Below are 26709 nucleotides of genomic sequence, written 5' to 3'. Positions count from 1 at the left end.
CTCAGTCATAATCGTTTCAAGCGCAAACAACCAGACTTACTTTTCGTGTCGACGCTTCATGCAATCCCACATCGAAGAGATGGACAATTGCACTACAAGAACTATCAATTTAATTTAAAACTAGGCCCTTTGAATTTCTGAAACGTAAAACAAACGTAACTTTCAAAGACAAAAAAACATACATTTTTGTACGTTTAGAAAGGCGCTAAAACGTACAATATTGATGTAATTATGGCACTAAAACGTAAAAATACTTAAGTTTTTACAGCGAAAAAATGTAAAATATTTACAAATCTTTCATGTCATAAAGATATGTATAATTTCCATTTTATTGTTTTGTAGATAAATGTAAGATCCCTAAACCCCATCCCGAACCTGAACCTACCCATTTTATACAGAATGTTAAAAGAATAAAACAGAAAGACCAGAAATGTGTAGGAAAATGACAATTTTAGTAAAAATATAACATTAAAACGATATTTTGATCCACTAATCCTACACCTACCCCTAAACCTACCCATAACCATTTCTTTAAACTACCTACTGTTATAAATAAAAGAATGACAGACAAACAAGCGTAAGGATCTGGCGTAGCCAGACAAACAAGCATAGGAGGATCTGGGAGTGTTTTGTTTATAATACTTAACTTAAACTATTTACTTTTTATTTTTTATCATAGCATCAAGAACTACTTCTGCAGCTCTCTGAAAATTGAAGGTGTCTTCATATTTCTATTTATTTATTTATTTATTTATTTATTTAGCTAAAACTAAGCTATGTTTAATTTGTTTAAATATTTTTTTTTTAGTATCATGTTTGATGTTACACATTTATTTAGAATCATTTAATTTAAAATAGAGATAAGTTCCTTTTACAGAACCAGCCTGAGCAGTCACAGGTTCTCTTTCTGAAAATGCGTGGTGATTTTTCTTAAGGAATTATTGAAAATGTTACACAATATGTGAGACCCCAACATTTTACACATACACTGATAAATAAAAATTATACTTTAGGTTTTAAGTCAGATAATCAGTCTTCTAGGAAGATTTGACTTAAGACTTTTTAAAAAAGATGTAATTTAAACTTTTAAATTTATGCTTTGAAATAAAAGTTAGCACGGACAAAACAATGTTTCATCAACCCCCTCTGTCTCAGTTTTCACAGTGTGGTTGCATGAAGTTACTTGGAGAGAGAGATTTTTAGATTTCAACTTTATTGCATTCTGCTATTCTTATTAAGGTCATCAAAAAAGTAAGGAGTGCTTTCCCAGCTCTCTGAAAAATATGTGTTGTTTTATAAATAGTGTTTTAGTAGCACGCATAATTTTATACAACACGTCATATAATTATACATTTTATTTATAAACTTTTAAAAAGAAGTGAATGTTTTTCAATGAACTTTTGGAATTGAAACAAAATCTATCCCATGTGCAAAACAACTTTTTTAAAATTATACTAATCAACTGTTTGAATTACTGTGATGTGGGAGTCATGTCTATGGAAGCCTCAACAAAACATGTCTGGACATGTCCACAAAAACCTCTTACAAAGTTAAAATGAATATTCCTGTAATGATGGGTCGACAGAATGTGGATCCATTTGCAGCTATTTTATTAAAAGGACTTACAGAATAGACAGGGCAAAGGCAGAGGCATAAACAGGGACAGGCAATGGTCGAGGCAGGCGGCAGACAAACAGAATCAGGGTACAGGCAAGGATCAGGGCAGGCAGCAAAACAATCACAGTCCAGGAAACAGGCAAAGATCAGGGTAGGCAGCAAAGGGTCGCAGGGAATAAACAGTCCAATCGATAACAGGTAAACAGTCCACAGAAAAACGCTCAGAGATGATCACCAAGGCAAATCAAGACTTCGCAATGTGTGTGAGTGTGTGTGTGTCTTAAATAGTGTGAGTGTGTGCGGTGCAGGTGTGTGTGCAATCAGTCCCAGGAATGAGGGCCCATGGAAACGTAGTCCGAATGAGAACTGATCAGTATTCCGGTGATGGTGCCCTCCGGCGGTCCGGAGGAAGGGCCGAGGGAGCCACATTCGTAACAATTCCACTACTTGATGAACCTAATTTTTTGTGTTTTATATTTCATAAGCATTTGTAAACCAATTTCATTCGAACATCATTGAACGAGGAAATCTTTTTCCTGACTTTATTGGTTTTTATTTTTTATTTAGCTAAAACTATAATTAAATGGTCTCAGTAAATTTAGTAACTGTTTGTAATTCAGTGTGTTATAATGTTATCACCGACTTCCTTAAAAGAACAGAATGATTTAAATGTATACATCTGCATGCGCGTGTGTGTGTTTGTGCGTGTAATCTATTTCATGAAATATACCATGTTTAATCTTTTGTTATTTTGATCCGACTGTTTCTAGACTCTTGTTGCATCTCATTTGCACAGAGAGATGAGAGTGTCATAAAATGACCATGAGCCAGCCGGAACGTGGATGCCGTCACACCACACATGTGACCCTCAACCCTTTAAAATCATCCGTCTGCAATTTGATCACCCAGAAGACATCCAGAGGTTCACAGGGCAACATCGCTATTCAAAATATGCTGTCAATGGTCATATCGGTCCCTGGAGGATCACCAACAATGTCAAAGGTCATTGGGGTGATACTACGGTCAACCATGGGGGGATGGGAGAACTTTGTGGGTAGCCCGTGGGGGAGAGGAACATCGTGGGTGGCCCCATAGAGGTCAAGGGGTCAAGGGGTCAAAGGTCACGATTAATCATTTTTGACAGTAGGTCCCTGGTATCACTACTAGCCTACACTTATATTTATCAGCAACTGTAAGCTCTTTCAGTAGCTGTGGTCTACTAAAAGCCTCAAAGGCATCAGGGCTAAAGTGGAGAGAACAAAGACGCAGGTCTTTAGGAAGTTTTATTCGTCCACATTCTTCAGCTTCCCATTCTTTTATCCTCTTATCGCTAGTAAAGCAGTGAAGACTTACATCGCTTCTCTTGTTCCCCATTGACTGAAAATTACAACCAAAAGCTGCACAATGTGGCATCGTATATTATATTCCGAGTTGTGTTGCGGTAAAAATAGCAACAGGGTAGCGTCTGTAGCTCACTGAGTGCAACCATTTGACATCATCGACGTAGAATGCACTGTGCCCCCTAACAAAATGGTGCCCCCCATTGTCCAAAATATATAATGGATTTTTTAAATAATGTGAATCTTCATGTGTTTTCTACTACATGGTCATTGCAAATACTGTAATGCCAGTCGGCTGAGGGTGGGAACCGATGATGGTGAATTTAAATTTTACTGTAATTGTAATCATAGCTGCGAGAGTGAGACAGCGAGATGATTGGCAAGCCCAAGCCCAAAGGGCGAAGGCCCCATTGTTTTCTTTAGGATTATTAGGGCCCAAGCCGAAGGCAAAGGCCTATTGTTTTCTTTAGGATTATTAGGGCCCAAGCCCAAAGGGCGAAGGCCCTATTGTTTTCTTTAGGATTATTATTATTAGGGGCCAAGCACCGAAGGTGCATAGGCACCTATTGTATCTGTTGGCGTTCTTTTTCTTTTTAGGGGCCAAGCACCGAAGGTGCGTAGGCACCTATTGTAATCGTTGGCGTTCTTTTTAGGGGCCAAGCACCGAAGGTGCATAGGCACCTATTGTATCTGTTGGCGTTCTTTTTAACTATTATTATTATTAGGGGCCAAGCACCGAAGGAGCGTAAGCACCTATTGCAATCGTTGGCGTTCTTTTTTTTAGGGGCCAAGCACCGAAGGTGCTTAGGCGCCTATTGTATCTGTTGCCATTCTTTTTTTTTTTTCTTTATTAGCGGCCAAGCACCGAAGGTGCGTAGGCACCTATTTTATCTGTTGGTGTTCCTTTTTTTTTAATTTATTTAGGGGTTCAAGCATGAAGTGCTGAAACCCTATTGTAATTGCTCAGATTTTTATTAGGGGTTCAAGCGCATAGCGCTGAAACCCTATTGTAATTGTTAAATTTTTCAAGGATCAGCATTCTCCCTTAAAAGTGATCGGGCAGACCAAACCGTAAGTTGTAGAGACTTGAAACTTTGAGGGCTGGTATTACTCATACCGCCTACAACGTCACCAAGGCTCGCCCCGATCGGCCTGATGGGGGCACTACAGAAAAAAACATGAAAACAGCACTAACTACGCAACCGTTAGTCCGATCGACTTGAAATTTCTGAAAAACATACTTTTTCGAACTCCTCCTAGGCCGTTACTCCGATTTTCACGAAAATTTAACCAGATCATCTTCAGACCATGCTGACAAAAAGTTATGGAATTCAAATTGAATTCAAGTCGAAAAACACGTGAACAAATTTTACGTAACGCTTGCGAAAATAGACATAAGGGTGTATCTCCGCAACGCTTTATCATATTCAGACCAAACTTGGTACAAGTTATCACAAGCATGACCTGAGGCAACATGCAGCGTTTCGGCGCAGCGCCACCTACTGGTCCGGAGATATGAAAAATGGCTCTTTTTGCTTATAACTTCTGATGGGTTTGTCCAAAAATCATAACTTTGATTTGTCTCGTTGGATTCGGGGCATCATGCCGAGTCGAATGATATCCAATTTTCCCATATCGGCCATTTTGGCCATCAGCCATTTTGAATTTTGTGCTAAAATGCTATATTTTATGAACGCATTAGCGTATCATTACGAAACTCTGTATGGGTCATCAGCACAATGCCCTGAAGGAGCCTGAGAAGTTTCGGACCAGCGCCACCTAGTGGAGAATTTTTTTTTTCATATGCTTATAATTTTTGATCTGGTTGACTTATTTTCACGCGAGTCATATCCTTAGATTCCTGAATCCTTGTCGAGTCCAACGATACCAAACATGCTAGGTTTCGACTTACGGTTTGTGCGGCGTGGTGATTTTGCGCTTAAAAAACGATTACGAATATCTTCGAAACTGTTAGTCTGATCGAGACGAAACCAGCATAGTAAACACAAACCTAAGCTGGTTAACTAAATGTCAAAGCCCAAATATCAAAATTTTGATAGGAAGTGGCAAAAAAATCAAAACAAAGTCATTCATGGGTCATTTTTATGATCTCATACATTTAAATGTCTATAACTCCGAAACAAAATGAGATATTTTCACCAAATTTGACTCACACATGTATGGGCTCACTCTGAGGACACATAAAAAAAGCCATGGGATTGTGCCTCTTGGTGGCGCTATAACTGAACAAAACATGAAATTGCCATTAACTACCCTAGTGAAAAAATTGTATACTTAAGCACAATTTATTTGTATGTACTTTAGTATAACTAAATGTACTTGTGGCACGCTATAAATTGGTATACTTAAAGTCTGTTAAATTGGAACAACTAGTTTTGTACTAAATGCATTTTAGCTGTCTAAAAGCAGTGCTGAAGTTCAAATAAAGTTGTATTAAATATACTTGTTTGTGCTAAAGTGGAACTATTCCAAGTATACTTAAGTACACATTAAATATACTCTTGTATTTAAGTTTTGAAATGCAGAATTCACTCAGCACAAACTTCAAATGTATTTTGGTGACATTAGAATTGCAATTCAATTACATTGTAAGAGTGTTGAACATACATTAATATTATACTGATTTTATACAGATATTATACAGACTTTTAGTGATTTTAAAACACATTGCAATGGCATTCCAAGTAAACTTGAAGTGTGCTAATGGCATCATTATAGTGTGCTTCAAATAGGCTACAATAAAGTAATCTTTATAAATAAAGTTACAGCTTTAGAATATGCCTTTTACGGACACCCACAGTATACCAGTAACTTACTTATCCAGTGAACATCAGTGAGACAATGGGAACAGATTTATATGTATATTGTATGCATGAACCAGTACGGGCTGGAATCGAACCCGGGTCACGCGGGCCGCTATCGCACGAGAGCACTCAGCTTACCTGTTGCGCCACCACACATATATAGACTACGCTAAACTGTTGTTACTTTGTGTTCTCTCTATACTGTTACAAGTACAGCTATAAGCGCGCAGACAGATATGATATGACACTCTCCCCTGACTCAGGTGAGACTCATGGTATATATTCACTCTTAAAGAGCATATTTCTCCAGCGTTTGTTGTAAAATGCCCAATCTCTGAGCGTGTCATTTGCCGGCCACACCCCCGCGAGCCGCATCCATTGAGGGCGCATGCTCTCGCTACAAGAGCAGGAAAACGAGCTCAATGCTGACAGTGCTCAGCTGAATATGACATGACACTCTCCCCTGACTCAGGTAAGACTCATGGTATATATTAACACTGAAAGAGCATATCTCTCTTGTGTTTGTTATTTAATGCCGAACCTCTGAGCACTTTACTTGCCGACCCCGCCCCCGCAAGCCACGTTCATTGAGGGAGTGTGCTCTCACTACAAGAGTGCTAGAACAAGCTCAATGCTGACAGCACTCAGCTGAATATGACATGACGCTCTCCTCTGACTCAGGTGAGACTCATGGAATATATTAATTCTGAGAAAGCAGATTTCTCTGGTGTTTGTTATCAAATGCCGAATCACTGAGCACTCCGCTTGCTGGCCCCGCCCCGCAAGCCGCATTCACTGACCCAAACAGCCTCGTATGTGTTCCCAGTTGTCCCGTTCAATTCCGGGTGCTGGGAAAATGTGTTTATTGCATGCAAAGGGCCCATTCTAGTGCCCAAGCGTATAACAAGATAATACACAAACATAATCGAGAAAAAAAAAAAAAAAAAAAAGAGAGCAAAATTCCTCTTCCACCCCATGTGTGCACCACAGTCCCTCACAGCGACTTAGTGCCAGAACCTATCCACCCCCTTGCCATGTGGGCCGAGGCCTGGCAGGCCATCCCCTGGCAGGATATCCCCGGAGCGTCAACTTTTAATAAACCATAATAAAACGAGGTTATGTACTCCAATTCGCTCAATGGACCCCGTTATTCAACGGTGTGGCCCAGACCTCTGTGGAAAGCAAGGACGTGCACGTCCTGTGTTCCGTGGTGAACACCATGCTGGCAAAAGGAGACATAGAAGTGGTTCCCCCAGCACTGAGCAAGTCAGGCTTCTACGGCAGGTACTTCCTCGTTCCCAAAAAGGACGGCGGTCTCAGACCCATCATCGATCTCAGACATGTGAACAGGGCCCTAATAAAGCGCTCATTCAGAATGATCACTTTGAAGCAGATCTTCCAGCAAGTACGCCCGGGAGACCTTCAAAGGGGTGGCATATCAATACAAGGTCCTTAGGGTTCGGGCTATCTCTGGCTCCCCGCACTTTTACGACGTGCATGGATGCGGCTCTCTTTCCTCTGAGACAGATGGGTGTGCGCATTCTGAACTACCTCGACGACTGGCTCGTGCTGGCCCAGTCAGAGGCAGAGCTAATATCTCACAGATCCATCATCCTCAACCACTTGGAGTGCTTGGGGCTCAGGGTCAACTTTCCAAAGAGCTCGTCATCTCCCAGCTAACTTGTCTCATTCCTGGGGAAAATTTTAGACTCGACCCACATGAGGGCCGTGGTCACTCCAGAGCGATCTCTGGCTATTCAGCAGCTCGTGAAAACCTTTACGCCCGGGGCTTCTCTGCCACTCAGAGTGTTTCAGAAGATGCTAGGTCTAATGAGTTCGGCATCTCCTGCTCTGCAGCTGGGCTTGCTTCATATGCGCCCTCTGCAGTTCTGGCTGAAACCACGGGTCCCACCCCAAGCCTGGCAACATGGTCGTTCCTAGCCCAAGGTGAACCAGGCGTGCGTCGCAACCCTGGCCCCTTGGATGAATCCCTGTTGGTTTGAGCAGGGCGTGGCAATTGGGGCAATAGACAAGAGGAAGATCGTCTTCACAGATACCTCCAAGCTGGGTTGGGGAGCTCTGTGCGACAGCCGCCCAGCCCTTGGTGCTTGGAACGGCCCGGAAAGCGAGCTGCATATCAACCGTCTGGAAATGATGACGGTATATCGAGCTCTCCAGGCCTTCCTTCCTCTCCTGGTGGGACACCACGTCTTAGTCAGGTCAGACGGCATGATGGTGGTGTCCTTCATAAATCACCAGGGCGGGCTCTCTTCAAAGCCCCTCTTCACTCTAGCGAAAACCATCCTAGAGTGGGCCCAGTGCTCTCTCGTTGAGGACAGCACTGAACACAGGGGCGAACATGTTGTCCCGGAGCAACCTTCCCTCAGAGGAATGGTCACTCCACCCCCGCACAGTTCAGAAAATTTGGGATGTCTTCAGGACTCCTGATGGCTACTGAAGGGATCCAGGAGGTTGAATCCCCCTCGTCCCCTCACGGTTCCTACCTGGGACCTTTCTGTGGTTCTTAGAGGCCTTAAAGGTCCTCCTTTTGAACCAATCCAGACTGCCGACTTACGGCCCCTGTCGCTGAAAACTGCCCTACTGCTAGCTTTAGCATCGGTTAAGCATTTGGGAGATTTACAGGTGCTCTCTGTGAGCCCCTCGTGTCTTGAATTTGGGCCTAACGACTCCAAAGTCGTCCTGAAACCTAGACCTAGATATGTCCCGAAAGTCATATCTACCACCTTTAGGGTGCAGATGGTCGTTCTCTCCGCTGCTCTTCCTCCTTCTCAGGATGAACAGGAGTTGAACTTACTCTGTCCTGTCAGGGCCCTGAGGACTTACATTGACCGTTCCGCCTCTTTTCGTCAGGCGGAACAGCTTTTTGTCTGCTTTGGTGGCCGCACAAAGGTCTTCCGGTCATGAAGACCATGCTTTCCAGATGGATAGTCGACGCTATAGCACTCGCTTACTCCTCCTTAGGCCTTCAATGCCCTTTAGGTGTAAGAGCGCATTCCATGAGAGGTATGGCCTCCTCGTGGGCGTGGTCCTGTGGTGTTTCCATCACGACATCTGCACGGCAGCCGGCTGGGCCTCACCGTCCACATTTGTCAGGTTTTATAATCTAGATGTCCCTGCGTTTCAGACGCAGGTCCTCTCTGCATAAGCTTCACTGCTGTGTGCAGCTTATGGTTTTCCATTACGACCCTGACCACGTCCGGGTGTAACTATATTCTGTGCCCTCTATATGCACCCTAGGCCCCACTGGTGCCTTGGTTTATGGGCTTGGGAGGATGACTACAGTGTTACAGTCCCCGTTGTCTGGGCCATCCTGTCCTATAGGTATCTGTCGCGAGCCCTTTTTCAAGTGCTCTGCCCCGATGCTCGGTCATCCCCCTGCAAAGCACGGCGTGATAGAACTGTCCCCATATGCATCTTGTCTTATGTATAATAAGACAACGCAGTACTCGTGTAGTATCGCAAGGGAACATACTCGGTTACTAACGTAACCTCGGTTCCCTTAGATACGGAACGAGTACTGCGTACTTTGCCGCGCTACTCGCGGGGTGCCTCATGCCGTCGCTTCAGTCAAATTAAATCGATTTGCCATGGTGAGACGGCCGCTTACATAGCCCGATACCCCGCCCCTTTTGGCAGGCTCAAGCAGACTCACTCTGCCGCGCCGTCATTGGTTCATTTACTTTAACTCCACGAACCAATGGCTGTGCAGTTACACTGCGTGATTGAATAAAGGCTTCAGAATCGGAGAAAAAGGAGTTTTCCCCATATGCGTCTTGTCTTATGTATAATAAAACGAACGATGCAGTACTCGTTCCGTATCTAAGAGAACCGAGATTACGTTAGCAACCGAGTACGTTTTCCACACTGTTTCATTAAATTGACACAATGAAGAATGTTAATCATGGACAATATAACAATAAAATAGTAATATTTACCTACTAATCTTTATTTTTAATATACTGTATGAAAAATGGCACTTTAAGTGAATCACTGAATCAGATTTTTGAATCAATTAATTTTAAAACAGCATTTTGAACTGATTCAAAGAAATTAATTTACCTATTTATAATATCATTTTTGCTGCTGAAGACATGCTGTTAAAACATCTCTGTCTAATGTTCTCATACTAACAAGTTGCAAAAGACTCTATCCAGCCTCCAACCACCCCCAAAAGATCTGTTAAATGCCCTAACACTGATTACTTTATTTTTAAAAGACATTTTGTGAATTACCTGTCTCCATGATGAACTAAACTGCATTTAAAAAGTCATGGTCTGTTTTATAACTGCAGTGCATGTGAGATCTATTACATGAGACCTGGCATTCAACATTTAGAACTCTGAGCTTTTCTTTGTTGTTTCAAAAGGGAGTATTGCTTCCACCAGAAAATAGTCTTACTATGTTTCCAATTAATGCACACCCTTCAGTTTTAATGCATTTCTAAACGCTTGAGAAGACTGCAAGACTGGTATGCATCAGCTTCCCTCATTCTGCTAGATGAGCAACATGGAAATATTTTTACAACACAACCTTTTTCTTATTATGGTGTATTTAAAATTTGAATGAAGTTTTGGCTTCAGAGTTAGCATCCTTGGTCAAATTTCAAAACATGCACTCTTCAAGATAATTCAAGTTCAGACTATAAAACAAAGAAATGACTCATGACTGCAATGAATCGATTCATAGTCTTCCTCAATGTTTCACTATAATAATAATAATAATAATAATAATAATAGTCTAATACTTTAAATTTAAAAGCGACTAAAGGCAAACATTAATGTGTATTCAAAACAATACGTTTTTGATTTAAATGTAAAACAACTTAAGATATCTGTTTTCTTACCTTTATTCCATCGATACCTGGAATACCAGGTGGCCCAATGGAACCCTACAAATGAAAATTACATATTGCCATTAGACATATATTTAAAATAAATTTGATATTAAATTAGATATAGAAAATAGATAGTTTAAAGTTTCTGAAAAAAAGTAGTTAAGTTAGTAGTATCATTACTTGTAGTTAGTTTTTCTCTAACATTGTCAAAAAGAAAAATAGAATATAAATAGACATCTAGAATATTTCGGTAACACTTTACAATAAGGTTAATTTGTTAACATTAGTTAATGTATTAACTAACATGAACTAACCATGAACAATACATTTGTTACTGTATTTGTTAGTATTTGTTAACATTAGTTAATAAAAATACAGTTTGTATACAACTCTTTATTTTAATAATGTATTAGTAAATGTTGAAATTAACATTAACAAAGATTAATAAATGCTGTAGAAGTGCAGTTCATTATTAGTTCATGTTAAGTAATGTAGTTAACTAATGTTAACCAATGAACCTTATTGTAAAATGTTACCATTATTTTTTACCATATTAGTGGTAGGGTTGGGTATCATTTGAAATTTTTTCAAATTATGATTCTGTTCATCAATTGCAGTTCTTATTTATTTCCAATTTTAAATTCTAATAAGGTTAAAAATGAAGTCAAATGTTTAGATATCAAACATATTTATTCTGTCTTTTTGCTAAACATTTCTTTGCAGCCGAATACCATGAACAAAAAACAGCAGCCTATAAAGAACACTAAACAAACAAAAACAACTAGATTAATTAATTAATATAAATGTTAAAGATTATTAAGACAAGTAAACAGTCAGTAAAAAATAAGAACAAATAAACAAATTATAAATAGCACAAATAAATACAACTGAACAAAATTCAGGTACATCAAATGTAATTAAATGCAAAATAACACTGCAAGGTTTTTTTATATATATATATATATATATATATATATATATATATATATATATATATATATATATATATATATATATATATATATATATATATAAATAAAATATAGATTAATCCTTATTAAAGTTACAAAACCTATTCAGTCAAGATCAGTGAGTGAATTTCTCTTTGTCTTTTGTTGTTTGCTTAACATTAATGACAAAGACAGCAGCAGGAATATTAAGCTGCTTTTACTTTAAGACTGAATGCACAGATCCAGTATACTGATATATGTTTTCATTCTCAACTGTTTAGTTCAATTAAAGGTGGGGTAAGTAGATTTTGAAAAACACTGTTTGGAAGTTAGTCGGGCCGACACCAATAACAAACGTGTAACCAAATCAGTATTAGGGGGCGTATAACGTTGAGGAGGCAGAACGAGTAAGAGGGAGATTTGAGAGAAGAAGAAAAAAAAACTGCAGAAAGAGAGATGAGACAATACAAAAGAGCTCAAAAGAATATCACTGGAATGAAGGGTTATGACTGGGCAAGATCTTTAAGACCCGCGTTAATATTAGAAAGGACTTCCAGCACTGGAGAGAGTTAAGCAGGAAGGCCTGAAATCAGACGCGGAGGCTGCTTTGATTCCGCTTCACATGTGAGTAACACTGGGTTTGAATGTCATTGATTGTCTGGAGCTGCTGTGCTGTTTGTATTTACTCTTGAGTTCTGTACGTTCATTTTTTGTGCTTCCTTGTCATTCGTTCATCATCTGCGCTTTATTTTCGTGAAGCATTTTGTTGCGCGTCAGCTGTGATAGACTTCCACTCTCGCATTGCGTGTGTAACAGTGACAGCAATACAGCTAGTGAGAGTTGTGCAGGTAAACCACTGCACACTGACGATCGCTAGAGAATGCGGTGTTTAGCATCATTGTCAGTGCACTTGCCTCACCTGCCAGCAGCGAATGGGCCGGGGTTCGAGACCAACTTGGAGCAGGGTGGTTAAGAATAGGATTGGAGAGTGAGTTTTGGAGGCAGCACAAAGAAGAGAGGGGTGGGTTTGTTTGGGTTGATTTCAAATATCAACAATGTCCAATAGCATATTTGAAAATCTACTTATCCCACCTTTAAGACAAATCCGACTTTGTTTCTGAGTATACTTGCCAAGACGGGCATTTTGACATAAATTTGTGTGTATTTGTCCGTTCAAGCACAAGACAAAAAGAAAGAGAACTCAATTCAGTATACACACAATATTTGAGAGGCGGCTTTCTGTGTGTGCACTTCAGATGTGTGCACACAGAAAAGAGTTTTGTGTCTTCTTCCACTTGATTGGTTTAACATCACATTAAAATGCACACACAGGAATCAATTGTCAACGTTTTTCATTCCAATGACGATGAGGAAGGCAGATTAAGTGGTTCAAAATAACAACATGATTTTACAAGAGCAAACAACATGAGACAGTGCATGGCACAAACAATACCGGACAAAGGAACTTGAGAAACAGAGGAACATATATATACAAGATAATTAACAGAATACTAACAGGTGTGATCAAATTAATCAGTAACCATAGTAACAAACTAGAGGCGGGAAAATTAACAAAGGAAGTGTTACGTGTGGTGCTGCAGGGATGAGGCAATACACGGTAATCCACAAAGTAAGGGTCTTTAATGAATGTAGGAGCAGAAACACAACACTAACACACAGTAAGCTAACAATAAGAATGGACAGGGAGTGAAGGGAGTGAGTCCATGATAAAGGGAGTGCTAATGATAAAGTCCAGATGCAGGTGATGAGTGCTGATGGGGAGATGATGAGGGAAGTGAGTGCAGGTGTGGAGACAGGAGGATACTGGGAAATGGAGTCCGGGAACGAAGGGAACTATGACAGGAAGCAGGTGACTGATTATAAACAAACTCAAAGTCCATGAAAATCAAACTAAACAGATAATCATTACAGCATAATCATTACAGCTATGTTTCCATCCACATATTTTTATGCGCATTTTGGGATATCGCATAAAAAAAAAAATAAAAAAAAAACGCTGGATGGAAACGCCAAGATAAATTCTAAAAATGCGCATAAAAAACTTATGCGCTCAAATGAGTAGGATACATTTTTTTGTACGACACGAAAACATGTCTGTCTGTCATTAAAGTGGTTCGGTTTAATTCCCTCCCAGAAGCACCTCACGCGATTGCGTTCACAAATACAAACCGAATTCCAGAAATGTTGGGATGTTTTTTTTTAAATTTGAATAAAATGAAAACTAAAAGATGAGCCAATATTTTATTCACAAGAGAACATAGATAACATAAATGTTTAAACTGAGAAATTTTACAATTTTATGCACAAAATGAGCTCATTTCAAATTTGATGGCCTTCCCTGAAATAGATGTCGTCTGGAGGGGAGCATATGTTGCTCTAAAACCTTTATATACTTTTCAGCATTCACAGTGCCTTCCAAAACATTCAAGCTGCCCATACCGTATGCACTTATGCACCCCCCCTACCATCAGAGGTGCTGGCTTTTGAACTGAACGCTGATGACACGCTGGAAGGTCTCCCTCCTCTTTAGCCCGGAAGACACGGTGTCCGTGATTTCCAACAAGAATGTCAAATTTGGACTGACCATAGAACACTTTTCCACATTGAAACAGCCCATTTTAAATGAGCCTCGGCCCAGGACATGACGGCGCTTCTGGACCATGTTCACACATGGCTTCCTTTTTGCATGATAGAGCTTTAGTTGGCATCTGCAGATGGCACTTCAGTTTGTGTTTACCGACAGTGGTTTCTGGAAGTATTCCTGGGCCCATTTAGTAATGTCATTGACACAATCATGCCGATGAGTGATGCAGTGTCGTCTGAGGGTCCGAAGACCACTGGCATCCAATAAAGGTCTTCAGCCTTATCACTTACGCACAGAGATTTCTCCAGTTTCTCTGAATCTTTTGATGATGTTATGCACTGTAGATGATGAGATTTGCAAAACCTTTGCAATTTGACATTGAGGAACATTGTTTTTAAAGTATTCCACAATCTTTTTACACACTCTTTCACAGCTCTGCCCATCTTTACTTCTGAGAAACTCTGCCTCTCTAAGACATCCCTTTTATTAGCTAATCATGTTACAGACCTGATATCAATTACCTTAATTAGCTGCTAGATGTTCTTCCAGCTGGATCTTTTCAAAATTTCTTGCTTTTTCAGCCATTTGTTGCCCCCGTGCCAACTTTTTTGAGACCTGTAGCAGGCATCAAATTTGAAATGAGCTCATTTATTGAATAAAAGTGTAAAACGTTCTCTGTTTAAACATTTGTTATCTTATCTATGTTCTATTGTGAATAAAATATTGGCTCATGTGATTTAAAAGTCTTTTAGTTTTAATTTTATTCAAATATAAAAAACGTCCCAACATTTCCTGAATTCGGGTTGTACTAGGCATTTGAATGCAAGATAACACGACAGCGTTTATTGTGTTTCATCTGCACGCTGTAACGTGGTGGCTGTGTAGGAACTCACACGACGAAGAAGATAAATCTTAATAAGTCTTTACTAGATAATCCAGCACGTAAACACAGATGAAGGCAGGAACACAACACAACACAACACTTGTAATATACGAGACCCGACACTGAAATAATAAAGTCATTAACTTAAATACACAGACGATTAACTCAAATGACAGACAGCTGTGATAATTAAGTCAGTGTCCATGGTGACTGATTGTGGCAGGAAAACAGAACAAAGGAGCACATGTGACTAATGAAAACAAACAAACTGAAAGTCCATGTGGTGAGGGTGTGACACACGCTCTGAGGTGCAAATAATTTATTATATATGAAAATGATTATATACAATGGCTTCTATTGCAGAAACTTCCATTTTTCTTAGTGATATTTAATGCCAGTGTATCAGGAAGTGAATTTTTGTTCTCTTTGACTCGCTGGATAGAAGCAGTGCTTTATTCACAAATGTTAAATGCGATATTCAAAATTTGCGCATAAGTTAAATACGCAACTTTGGATGGAAACATAGCTATTGATAAGTGGGTAACACTTTACAATAAGGTTCATTAGTTAAACATTAGTTAATATATTAACTAACATGAACTAACCATGAGCAATACATCTGTTACTGCATTTATTAATCTTTGTTAACATTAGTTAATGAAAATACAGTTGTTCATTGTTTGTTCATGTTAGTTCACAGTGCATTAACTAATGTTAACAAAATTTTAATAATTTATTAGTAAATGTTGAAATTAACATTAACAAAGATTAATAAATGCTATAGAAGTGCAGTTAATTATTAGTTCATGTTAACTAATGTAGTTAATTAATGTTAACTAATGAACCTTGTTGTAAAGTGTTACTGATAAGTGAAATAGCAATTTTAACTTTACAAAAAGTATTTGACTACCTTAGGTATCCGATTCCACAATTTGATTCGATTTTCATTTCCCAACCCTGATTCATGGAATCTTTAGTGTGTTGTGTAGGAGCATTGGTGTTTCTCATCAAAAAACCATCTTGCATGATTACTGGACTGAAAAGTTTTTATGCAATTATTTTTCAACTAGACTAGATTTAGACATGTTTGGAAACAGTGAATTCTCATTTTAATTTTTTTTTATAAAAATCACCAAACATTTCCTGTCAAGAGATTTGCCAAAGAAAACCACTTGAAGTGATTCTGACGGACTCAAATATGTTGTAATATGGTTGCATACATGAAAAAGTAACTGTTTACATTGGGTCTTTGGGATGTGGGTCTGCCACGGGGCACACCCAAATGAGGCCCTGAGATGAGCGCAGTCATTGACACAGCAGTGTGTCATCGGCCTTAGTGTGCTGAGGAGACTGTCGACTGCTGACAGCTCAAACAGACAGCTTTATTGAGGATACTTTGAAAACACTGGCAGCTACCTGATGTCAAGACAATGTACATCTGCTATATATATTAACCTCCTGGAGCCGGCGGTATCGCCGGCGATACCACCTTGCTTTTTTCTTATCAGTATGAAAGAGACTCAAAATTGTATGTGCAAAATGTGCAAAATTAAGAGTTATACTCCATTTTAATCCGTGAAATATCACAAAAAAAATGAGACTTATGTCTAAAGAAAGGTTGAAATGTCAGGTTTTAAATCGTGTAAGTCAAATCAAAAACAAATATTCTCTGTTTATGTAATCTGAATGAAAATAGAGAGATTAAAGTCGTTTGCGAGTCAGCTCATTATACACAAATTCAGCCACGCCCAAGGAGCTCACGCTCTATTCAGACACAAATTCGCTCGCTCCGATTCATCCAGTCGTTAACAGCAGGTACATTGGTGGGTTGCCCCGGACCAGGGGAACAGCAGATGTTGGAACCCTAGAATACACTGGAACGGGGTCAGACCGGTTGCTGGCTTCCGGATTGAGTTCTGAGCATATTCAGCCCATAGTAGGTATCGAGACCAGTCATTTTGGTGGCGGTTGCAGTATGAGCGGAGGAAACAGGTGAGTTCTTGGTTCAGGCTTTCGATCTGGCCGTTGGATTGTGGATGATAGCCGGAGGTGAGGCTGACATTTATGTTAAGTGCTTGACAGAAGGCTGACCAAAACATGAAGTAAACTGTGGACCACGGTCGGAAACTATATCCTCTGGAAGCCCGTATATACGGAAGACCCAGTTGCAGAGGAGTTCAGCTGTTTGCATGGCTGTGGGTAGTTTGGGCAGAGGAATGAGACGGCAGGCCTTGGAAAAGCGGTCAATGATGGTGAGTATGGTGGTATAGTTGCTGGATGCAGGTAGGTCGGTCACGAAGTCGATGGCAATATGGGACCAGGGGCGTTGAGGTAGTGGTAGAGGTTGAAGGAGACCAGCAGGTAGTTGATGAGATGGTTTATTCATGTTGCAGGTCGGACATTGCTTGACGAACTGAGTCGTGTCTTTATTCAATGTGGGCCACCAAAACCGATTTTGAAGGAGATGGATGGTTGCTGTGATGCCAGGATGACCGGATGAAGGTAGGTTGTGTACCAGTTCCAGTAAACAACCACGGAAGTTCTCAGGGACGAAGACCTTGTCAGGTGGGCATTCGGTCGGGATTTCGTTCAGAGCGTTGGCCTGTTCCAGCTCGGTCATGATATCCCATTGTATGGGTGCAATAACCAGAGAAGCGGGTAAGACAGTTTCAGGATTTTGTTGTGTGAGCTCACCTTCGTACTGACGGGAGAGAGCATCAGCTTTAACGTTCTTGGAGCCCGGTCGATAGGTGACAGTGAAATGGAAGCGGGAGAAGAACAATGACCATTGGGCCTGCCGGGGATTAAGTCTCTTCGCTGTCCGAAGGTATTCGAGATTCTTGTGATCCATTAACACCACGAAGGGATGTGTGGCCCCCTCCAGCCAATGACGCCATTCCTCGAATGCCGCTTTCATGGCCAGTAATTCTCGGTCTCCGACGTCATAGTTCCGCTCTGCTGCTGTGAGTTTTCTGGAGTGGAAAGCACATGGGTAAAGTTTAGGTGGGTTACCTTGCCTTTGAGAGAGTACTGCACCAAGACAGGTACTGGATGCGTCAACCTCAACTATGAAAGGGAGAGACGGATCGGGATGACGTAAGATGGGGGCTGTGGGAAAACGGTTCTTGAGTTGGAAGGCTTGGATGGCGGAAGGGGTCCAGTTGAGGGAGTTATGTCCTCTCTTTACCATGCTCGTGAGAGGGCAGGCTATGGTGCTGAAGTTGCGGATGAAACGCCGGTAAAAGTTCGAGAAACCCAGGAAGCGCTGCAGTTCTTTGAGGGTAGTGGGTTGTGGCCAGTTGAGGATGGTGGACACTTTCTTCTCGTCCATGGCTACTCCATCAGGACTGATTATGTAGCCCAGGAAAGAGGTAGATGTTTGGTGAAATTCACATTTCTCAGCCTTGGCATAAAGTTGATACTGAATCAATCGTTTGAGGACCATTCTGACCTGTTGTATATGTTCCCCCATGGAGTCCGAGTAGATCAGGATGTCGTTGATGTAGACAATCACGAATCTGTTGAGCATGTCTCTGAAGACGTCATTGATGAAAGCCTGGAAGACAGAAGGACTATTGACCAGCCCGAAGGGCATAACGAGATATTCATAGTGTCCAGTGGCTGTTGAGAAGGCAGTTTTCCATTCATCCCCTTCTCTAATCCGGATCAAATTATAGGTGCTGCGGAGATCTAACTTCGTGAAATACTTGGCTGAACGTAGTTGTTCTAATGCTGCTGGGACTAGGGGTAATGGGTATCTGAACTTAACAGTAATGTCGTTGAGTCCACGGTAATCGATGCAGGGACGGAGGCCGCCATCCTTCTTGCCCACGAAGAAGAAGCCCGCAGAGGCAGGAGAGGTAGAGGGACGGATGAAACCCTTAGCCAGCTCCTCTTCAATGTATCTCCTCATGGCCTCTGACTCAGGTTGTGACAGAGGAAATATACGACCCTTGGGTGGTGTGGTTCCTGAAATGAGATCAATAGCACAGTCATAAGTACGGTGAGGAGGTAGCTGAGAGGCACGCACCTTGCTGAAGGCTATGGCTAGGTCTCTGTATTCGATGGGTAGGTTGAGGTCTGAGGTGGGTTCGGTGGGATCAGCGGTCTGGATCGCTCTGACAGGTAAGGGAGATGAGTGAGTCAGGCATTTGGTTTGACAGTGTTCGTTCCAGTGTGTGATTTGACCCTCTCTCCAGCAGATTTGGGGATTATGGGTGCGTAGCCAGGGCAGACCAAGGATGATGGAGGAAGTGGAAGTGGGAAGGATATGAAACTGAATGGATTCAGTATGGAACAGTCCGGTTAGCATAGTGAGTTGTTGAGAGATGGCGTTAACACGTCCAGAGCCAAGCGGCCGGCCGTCTATTGCTTCCACTCTGAGGGAAGAAGAGCACTCAATTAATGGAATGTGGTTTTGTTGAGCAAAACTTTGGGACATGAAGTTTCCCGCTGCCCCTGAATCCAGTAATGCAGAAGAGGTTAGGCGTTGATCATTAAACAGAAGTGTAATGGGTACAGTCACGCACATGTCAGAGCTGTAATAAGGGTTAGCATCACTCACCGACCGGGGGTTTTCAGGAGGGGAACGCACAGGACAGTTGTTTCTCACATGACCGGGGTTTCCACAGTATAAGCATAGACGGTGGGTTAGCCTGCGACTTCTCTCCTCCTCCGACAAATGGTAGGAATTCATTTGCATGGGTTCTGAATACTCTGGGTCCACGGGGGGAGAGGAACGAACATTGCGTTTAAGACTGGTCTTACGGGAACGCATGAGATTGTCAATTTGGATGGTAAGTTCAATGAATTGATCCAGACTCCTGCCTTCATCGCGGCAGGCGAGCTCCGTCTGTAATTCATAAGACAATCCTCTTCGAAAACATACTTTAAGCGTGTCACTCAAGTAATTGGTCTGTGCTGCAAGCATGCGGAAGGCCAGAGCGTATTCAGCCGCCGTTCTACGCCCCTGGGTAAGCTCCATTAAGCGATCACCGGCCCCTTTTCTGTCACTGGGGTGATCGAAAACCTATCTAAATCTCTGCAGGAAGTACTCAAAAGAGGGAAAAGCTGACCCATCGTCTCTCCAAACAGCGGTAATCCACTCCAAAGCCCTCCCGGTGAACAATGAACAGACGAACGCAATCTTTCCTGCCTCAGTGGTGTACAATGCAGGTTGCTGACTAATGAAGAGGGAGCACTGAAGAATGAAGCCCTTACATTTAGTGGGATCGCCGCCGAACTTCTCTGGGAGGGATAGGCGTGGATTCCCTGGCGGCGGCGTTCCTGCCGCGTGGGTAATGGCGGCTGCGGCGGGTGTCGGAGGCGCCGCTGGAGCAGGTGAGTGGAGACCATGTAGCGCTTTCACCAGTTCCTCAGTAAGTGACGTGAGGCGATTGAGCTGATGTTGGTGTGCAGCGAGCTGACTGGCTTGTGCTGACATGGTTGCACACAGGTGAGACAAAGCCGCTGGATCTTGTGCTGGCGAAGTCTTCTGTAACGGGTCGTCACTCGAGTTGGGATCCATAAGCAGGCTTTTGTTAGAGAGATGCGTGGTACAACAGGCAGGGTCAAACAGGGGCAAACAGGTATGGTGTAGGAAAGGCAGAATCGTAGTCAAGGTACAGGCAAGGAATTAGGGCAGGCGGAAAACACTCACAGTCCAGATAACAGTAAACAGTCCAAAAGGCGGGCGGCAGAGAATCGTAATCGAGAGGCAAACAGGATCAGTAGCAGGCAGGCAATAAACACAGGAAAACGCTCAGAAATGTACACCGTGGCAATACAAGACTTCGCAATGGAGAAGAGGCAATGAGAGTCTTAAATAGTCCGGTTAATGAGCGTCAGCTGGGTGTGGTGATTAGTCCAAGGTTTGGGGCTGCTGGGAAATGTAGTGCGTGAGTGTGAGTGCAAGTCAGTACTCGGGAGAGGGTTCCCTCCGATGGCCAGAGGAGGGAGTTACGGAGTTCGTCTCCGTGACAATTATAGTTAAATAAAAACCTGGAAAAAAGATTTCCTCCATCAACGATGTCCATTGGGTTGACAATTGCTTTTAGTTTGAAATATAAAACACCCAACATGTCCAGACATGTTGGGGTTTCCATGTTTTATGTAGGGTTTATGTAGACTTTTTTCTTTTTCTGTATAATCTGACCCCATCTATCATGTTAAACTTTTTTCATTTTTATATTCTCAAAACATAATTTAGTATAAATTATAATTTAAAAAGTTGTTTTGCAAATGGGGATACATTTTTCTAGTTAAATAAAAAATATAAAAACATTTGCTTTTAGTTTATACTGAAATCTAAAAATCTCTCTCTCTCTCTCTCCTACACACCCACACACACAGACACACACACACACACACAGACACACACACACTTCAAAGAGTTCTTTTAAATGATTATAAAATAATTTATAAAACAACTCATATTTTTCAGAGAGGAGGGAAAGCACTCCTTAACATGAATAGCAGAATGCAATAAAGTTGAAATCTAAAAAAGCTCTCTCTCTCTCTCTCTCTCTCTCACACACACACACACACACACACATTTCAAAAGTGAAAAACATTCTGTTCTTTTAAGGAAGATGGTAATAAATAAAAGTATAACACTGCTATTAATAACAAACAGTTGCTAAATTTACTGAAACCAATTATTATAGTTTTAGTTAAATGAAAACATGAAATGGTTTACAAACTATCTCATTGTCTCTCCAAGTGACTTGCAACAATGCATGGTAGTCACAGAGGGGGAGAGCAATGGTCAGCAGGGGTGGATGAAACATTATTTTAGCATAATTGTAAAAGTTTAGATTACATATTTTACAATTAAACAATCATTCAAATTAAATCTTTTTAGTTTTTTTAAATTATATTTTTAAGTCTTAATAAATCAAATCTTTGACATTTTATTCATCAGTGTGTGTGTAAAAATGTACGGGTCTCACAAGCCATCTCTCACATTGTGTAACATTTTCAATAATTCATTATGAAAATCACCAAGCATTTTCAGAGAGAAACAATGATTTCATTCAGACCCTGTGATGCCTCAGGTTAGTTCTATAAAAGGAACTTATCTCTATTTTAAATTGAAATGATTCTAAATATAAATAATATAAAATGTTACTAAAAAAAAATTTAAACAATTTAAATAGTTTAGTTTTAGTGAAATTAATATATACATTAAAAATATATATTTTAAAAATTTTGCAATGATAAAAAAAAATAATAAGTAAAAATAAAATAAAAAGCATTAATAAAACACTCCCAGATCCTCCCCGGAATGAACTCCAGTGTGAAATGAATGGTTCAGACCCTCACAGAGTTGTGAGGGTGGAGTCAGACCAGATGAGCCTCTGTCACAGTGTATGTTAAGACATCTAACTCCATTCCAGAGTGAATGTTTTCGTACTAAATTTATTTCAAAGCACAATTTTAAAAGTTTAAAAATAGTCTTTTAAAAATAAAATATTGTTTAAATGAAATCTTTAAAGATTTAATCAAAATCAAATATTCTTCTTAGGAGTCTACAGTATCTGTAATGAAGGGTCAACAGGAAGTGGATCCATTTGCAGCTTAATTCACGATAGCAGAGATACAGACAAGGACAGAGCAATACCATAAACAGGGACAGGCAGGGGTCGAGGCTGGCAGCAGGAATCAGAGACAGGTCGCAGGCAAGGATCAAGACAGGCGGCAAACAATCACAGTCCAGAGTACAGGCAAAGTTCAGGGCAGGCGGCAGAGGTTCACAAATAACAAGCAGTCCAGGTAATAACAAGATATCAGTCCACAGAATAACACTCAGAAATGACCACCGTAGCAAATCAAGACTTCGCGAAGATGTGGTGTGTGTGCGTGTCTTAAATAGTGTGTGCATGATGTAGTGCAGGTGAGAGTGCAATCAGTCCCAGGAATGAGGGCCTATGGGAAATGGAGTCCGAATGGCAGAGAGTCAATATTCTGGTGATGGCTCCCTCCGGCGGTCCGGAGGATGAACCGTGGGAGCCATATTCATGACAGTATCAGGATTACATCTGATGCCAATAGTAGAAATGCTTTTGCTTAAATTAACCTAAAGTATAATTTTTATTAAACAACGTCTGTTCAAAAACCTGTACGTAGTCATCTTAGAACTTATTTCTCAAAGATTCAAGTAGAAGGGTTAGGGTTAAGTTTTTGAGAAAACAGCATGTTTTAAAATAAACTAGAAATATTTAATTTGATAAAAAAAAATCCAAACATGAAGGTGTCTGTGTGTTTGACGACTCACAGATGCAACACACACGTCCCCGTAAAAACGAGGACTCAACATTGCGCTTATTTAGCTTAAGTTGCATCTTTAAGAAAATCACCACACATTTTCAGAGAGGGACCCTCAACAATCATTAATGATGGCCTCAGGATATAGGCTGATGAGGTGATTTACAGATCAGTCACTTCTCTGTGCTGAGCCTGTCTGTTGCCCCTTGACCCCCAACAATTTTGCATGGGTGTTAAACACCCTACAAGTATTCATTTATTTCAACTGTGTTATTTACAAAACAGCATTTTTTCAATAGAGTGAATCTACACATCTGAGGTCTTTCAGAGACATGACTTCAGGATCAGTGGGTCTCTTAAGAATATTTAATTGTGCTTAAAAACCAAAGATCAGGCCAAATCCCCTACATGACAATGTCCACATCAGACTCTGTACTTGAAAATATCTTTGCTGTTAAATATGTTTAAAAAACCTCACATGTAAACTTACATTTTTTAAGGTGACGCATGTCTCATAGATCTATATGATTTTCTTATTTCTATAGTTTCAATTCCTAGTAAATATAAAGTAAACCAAAAGAGTAATGCTGACAAATATGTTTGCTGCAATGTTTTTAACAAATAGATTACCTTATTCCAAACAGTTCCTCACACAATGAAACCATTAAGGATAGCCAAAGGCTCATGACAATGGGTGAAAACACATTACTATGTAAGATATGTAAGATAGTTTTACCAAAAATCAAATACTGTATTACATTTAAAAAAAAAAAGAAAAAAAAAGATAATATTGCTTTAAAGTTTAAATAAAAAGTTAAAAGCAAGCGTATCTTCATACCATGTGTTCTGACACAATATTTGTTTTATAAAATTCGCAGTTGTTATTTCTAGGTTCATGCTACCATTATCAGCCTGTTAAATATGAAGTTAATACATGATGAAACAAGAGAATCATGTTACCAAATTCTTTTGACACAATGTTTTTAAGAAAAATGTTTTTGTTTGTTTGTTTTTAAATACAACTAAACCAGATAACACATTGTTTTTCTTTTGACAGACTATTAGACAAAAATTATTTTCCCCAGTGGTGTTGGAATAGGACTTATTTAAAAGTTTTGGTCATTTTCAACATGTATTATACAATATTTGTACGTTAGTATCAAGGGTCCACACCATGATTGAAGGTTTTAGTAATGCTTTAGATCAGAATCCAGATTTTAGCAACCAACATGACATTAAATAGTTGTACCGGTGTACAAGTGTGTCTCAACTGTTTATAACAATTTTTGGTAACACTTTATTTTAGGGTCTTTTAACTAGTTGCTTATTAGCATGCATATTACTAGGATATTGGCTGTTTATTAGTAATTATTAAGCACATATTAATGTCTTATTCTGCATGACCTTATTCTACATTCTTAATCCTACCCAATACCTAAACTTAACAACTACCTTACTAACTATTAATAAGCAGTAAATTAGGAGTTTATTGAGGGAAAAGTTGTAGTTAATAGTGAATAAATGTTCCCTATACTAAAGTGTTACCCAATTTTTTTAGATTATTATTTTTTACTCAAATAAACAGATATTGAATATAGCTTACTGACATTGCTTTTTCCCCTACAGATAAAAGCCAAACATTTTCTATGTAGAAATTATGTGAACACACAACTCAATGAGAATATTTTATATGGTTATGATATTTTCAGAAATTCAAAGGGCGCAGTTACAAAGAAAATAAATTGATAGTTCTTGTAGTGCAATTATCCATCTCTTCAATGTGGGTTTGCATGAAGCATCAATACAAAAAGTAAGTCTGGTTGTTTGCGCTTGAAACGATTACGAATGAGACATATCTAACCATTGCGCTGAAAGCTATGATTTCATTCAGTTTGAGGAGGGTAAACAAAGTTACACACTGTAGTAAAGCTATAGATACCTCTCAAACATGATCTTTGTACAAATTTCTACAAATTAAGTGAACACAATAAATTCGCACATCTAAATTTAAGAGGCCTAGTAACTAAGAAAGCAGCGACATCATGTAAGAAAAGTGTCATACTGCATACAGAAGTCCACTCTTGATCTATTGTGATAGGCATTTGTACCCCCTTCACTGGTCTTAGTCACATTATAAAGACTATCAAGATCACTGGTAGCATTTTATTTGTCGGTCTGTATATGTTTTTAGCCGAATACTCCTCTCAGGTTGCTGTCAGTGTAAGTTTTTGCAAATCATCACATGTGTGATGAACACAGACCATTCATTTAAGCATCTTTTTAGATGTATGACTAAACTTTTGACAAAACCAATTCTGTTTAATTAATCAATTCTTTCAACATCCCAGCATGACATTAAAGAATACGTGTATTATAGTATACAGTTTTGTTAGAGTCTATGCCACGCTGTTGTAATGCAAACTCATTTGAGAACTATAACATTGCATAACCTCGTAAAGAAGAAATTCAAACAATCATTATACAAGCATTATACGTACACAATTTACCATGTGTGTACAACATATAAGAGACATTTAGCTATAATGTAAACATAATACAGAAAACCTCTCTTCTGATCTATTGCAAAAGATTGTAAATGCCATTTTTTTTTCCACTATCAGACTATCACCCTGTTTATAATTTTTGTTAATTCATCATTTGTTAATTTTGTTAAAATACAGTTTTAGATGAAGACTGCTCTCTGAATACGGGGGCAAACATGCAGCTACTCACAGGAATTAATGAAAACATGATACTCCTACTACATGAGAGATGTAGTACTGATGTTCTTTTTGATGTTCTAAGACTGATGTCGTCTTTCTGGTCTGTCTGTGGTCACAAGACACATAATGCGCTTAAAACAAGTCTTGCCGTTTTTCTGGTACATTCTGTTACATACTATTACACTTAGTTACAGCGTGTTACAGTTGCGAAAAAATATTTTAATTGTACTCTAAACAGCACTTGAATAAAAAGTAAACTTGATTAGTTATTTTAAGTGAAAGGTTAGTTGATTCAGGCCGTTTTATTTTGTCCGCTCCAAAACTATGTATTTTAGGCGGCTGCCTTTTAGGTTTTTGTCCAGGCAATGTGTCGTCACGTTTGTCTCAATAATTTATTCTTCTTTTAGGAATTTATTATGGTAAGTGGTTTTATCCCTGATCCGCATACGATCAAAATTGTTTAATATCTCATCATTTTTTACAATTTTAAATACTTCCCCCGCTTAAATATTATTTTTATTCATTTACAAGGTAGAGTGTCAGGTAGAGGAGATGATTAGGTTGTCACTCAAGACGTCCTCTGTGTTGTCTTTAATAAAACATTTCAGCGTCATTAAGACAAGCTGTATTCGTAAATACATTGAAA

At 39.8% G+C, this 26709-nt stretch overlaps 1 protein-coding gene across 1 annotated transcript in view; it reads right to left on the bottom strand.

Annotated features, from left to right (window-relative positions):
• The window catches only part of LOC127515652 (collagen alpha-1(XXV) chain), a 378235-nt gene that overhangs the window by 166244 nt on the left and 185282 nt on the right, over positions 1-26709 (bottom strand). The window contains exon 8 of the mRNA XM_051899532.1: positions 10647-10691. Within this exon, the coding sequence (XP_051755492.1) occupies positions 10647-10691 (45 nt within the window). The remainder of the gene's footprint in view (positions 1-10646; positions 10692-26709) is intronic.

The sequence above is a fragment of the Ctenopharyngodon idella genome, chromosome 7 (genome assembly GCF_019924925.1).
Source record: "Ctenopharyngodon idella isolate HZGC_01 chromosome 7, HZGC01, whole genome shotgun sequence".
Classification (NCBI taxonomy): Eukaryota; Metazoa; Chordata; class Actinopteri; order Cypriniformes; family Xenocyprididae; genus Ctenopharyngodon; species Ctenopharyngodon idella.
The sequence above is the reverse complement of the archived record's forward strand: the minus strand, read 5'-3'. Positions and strand labels throughout refer to the sequence as shown.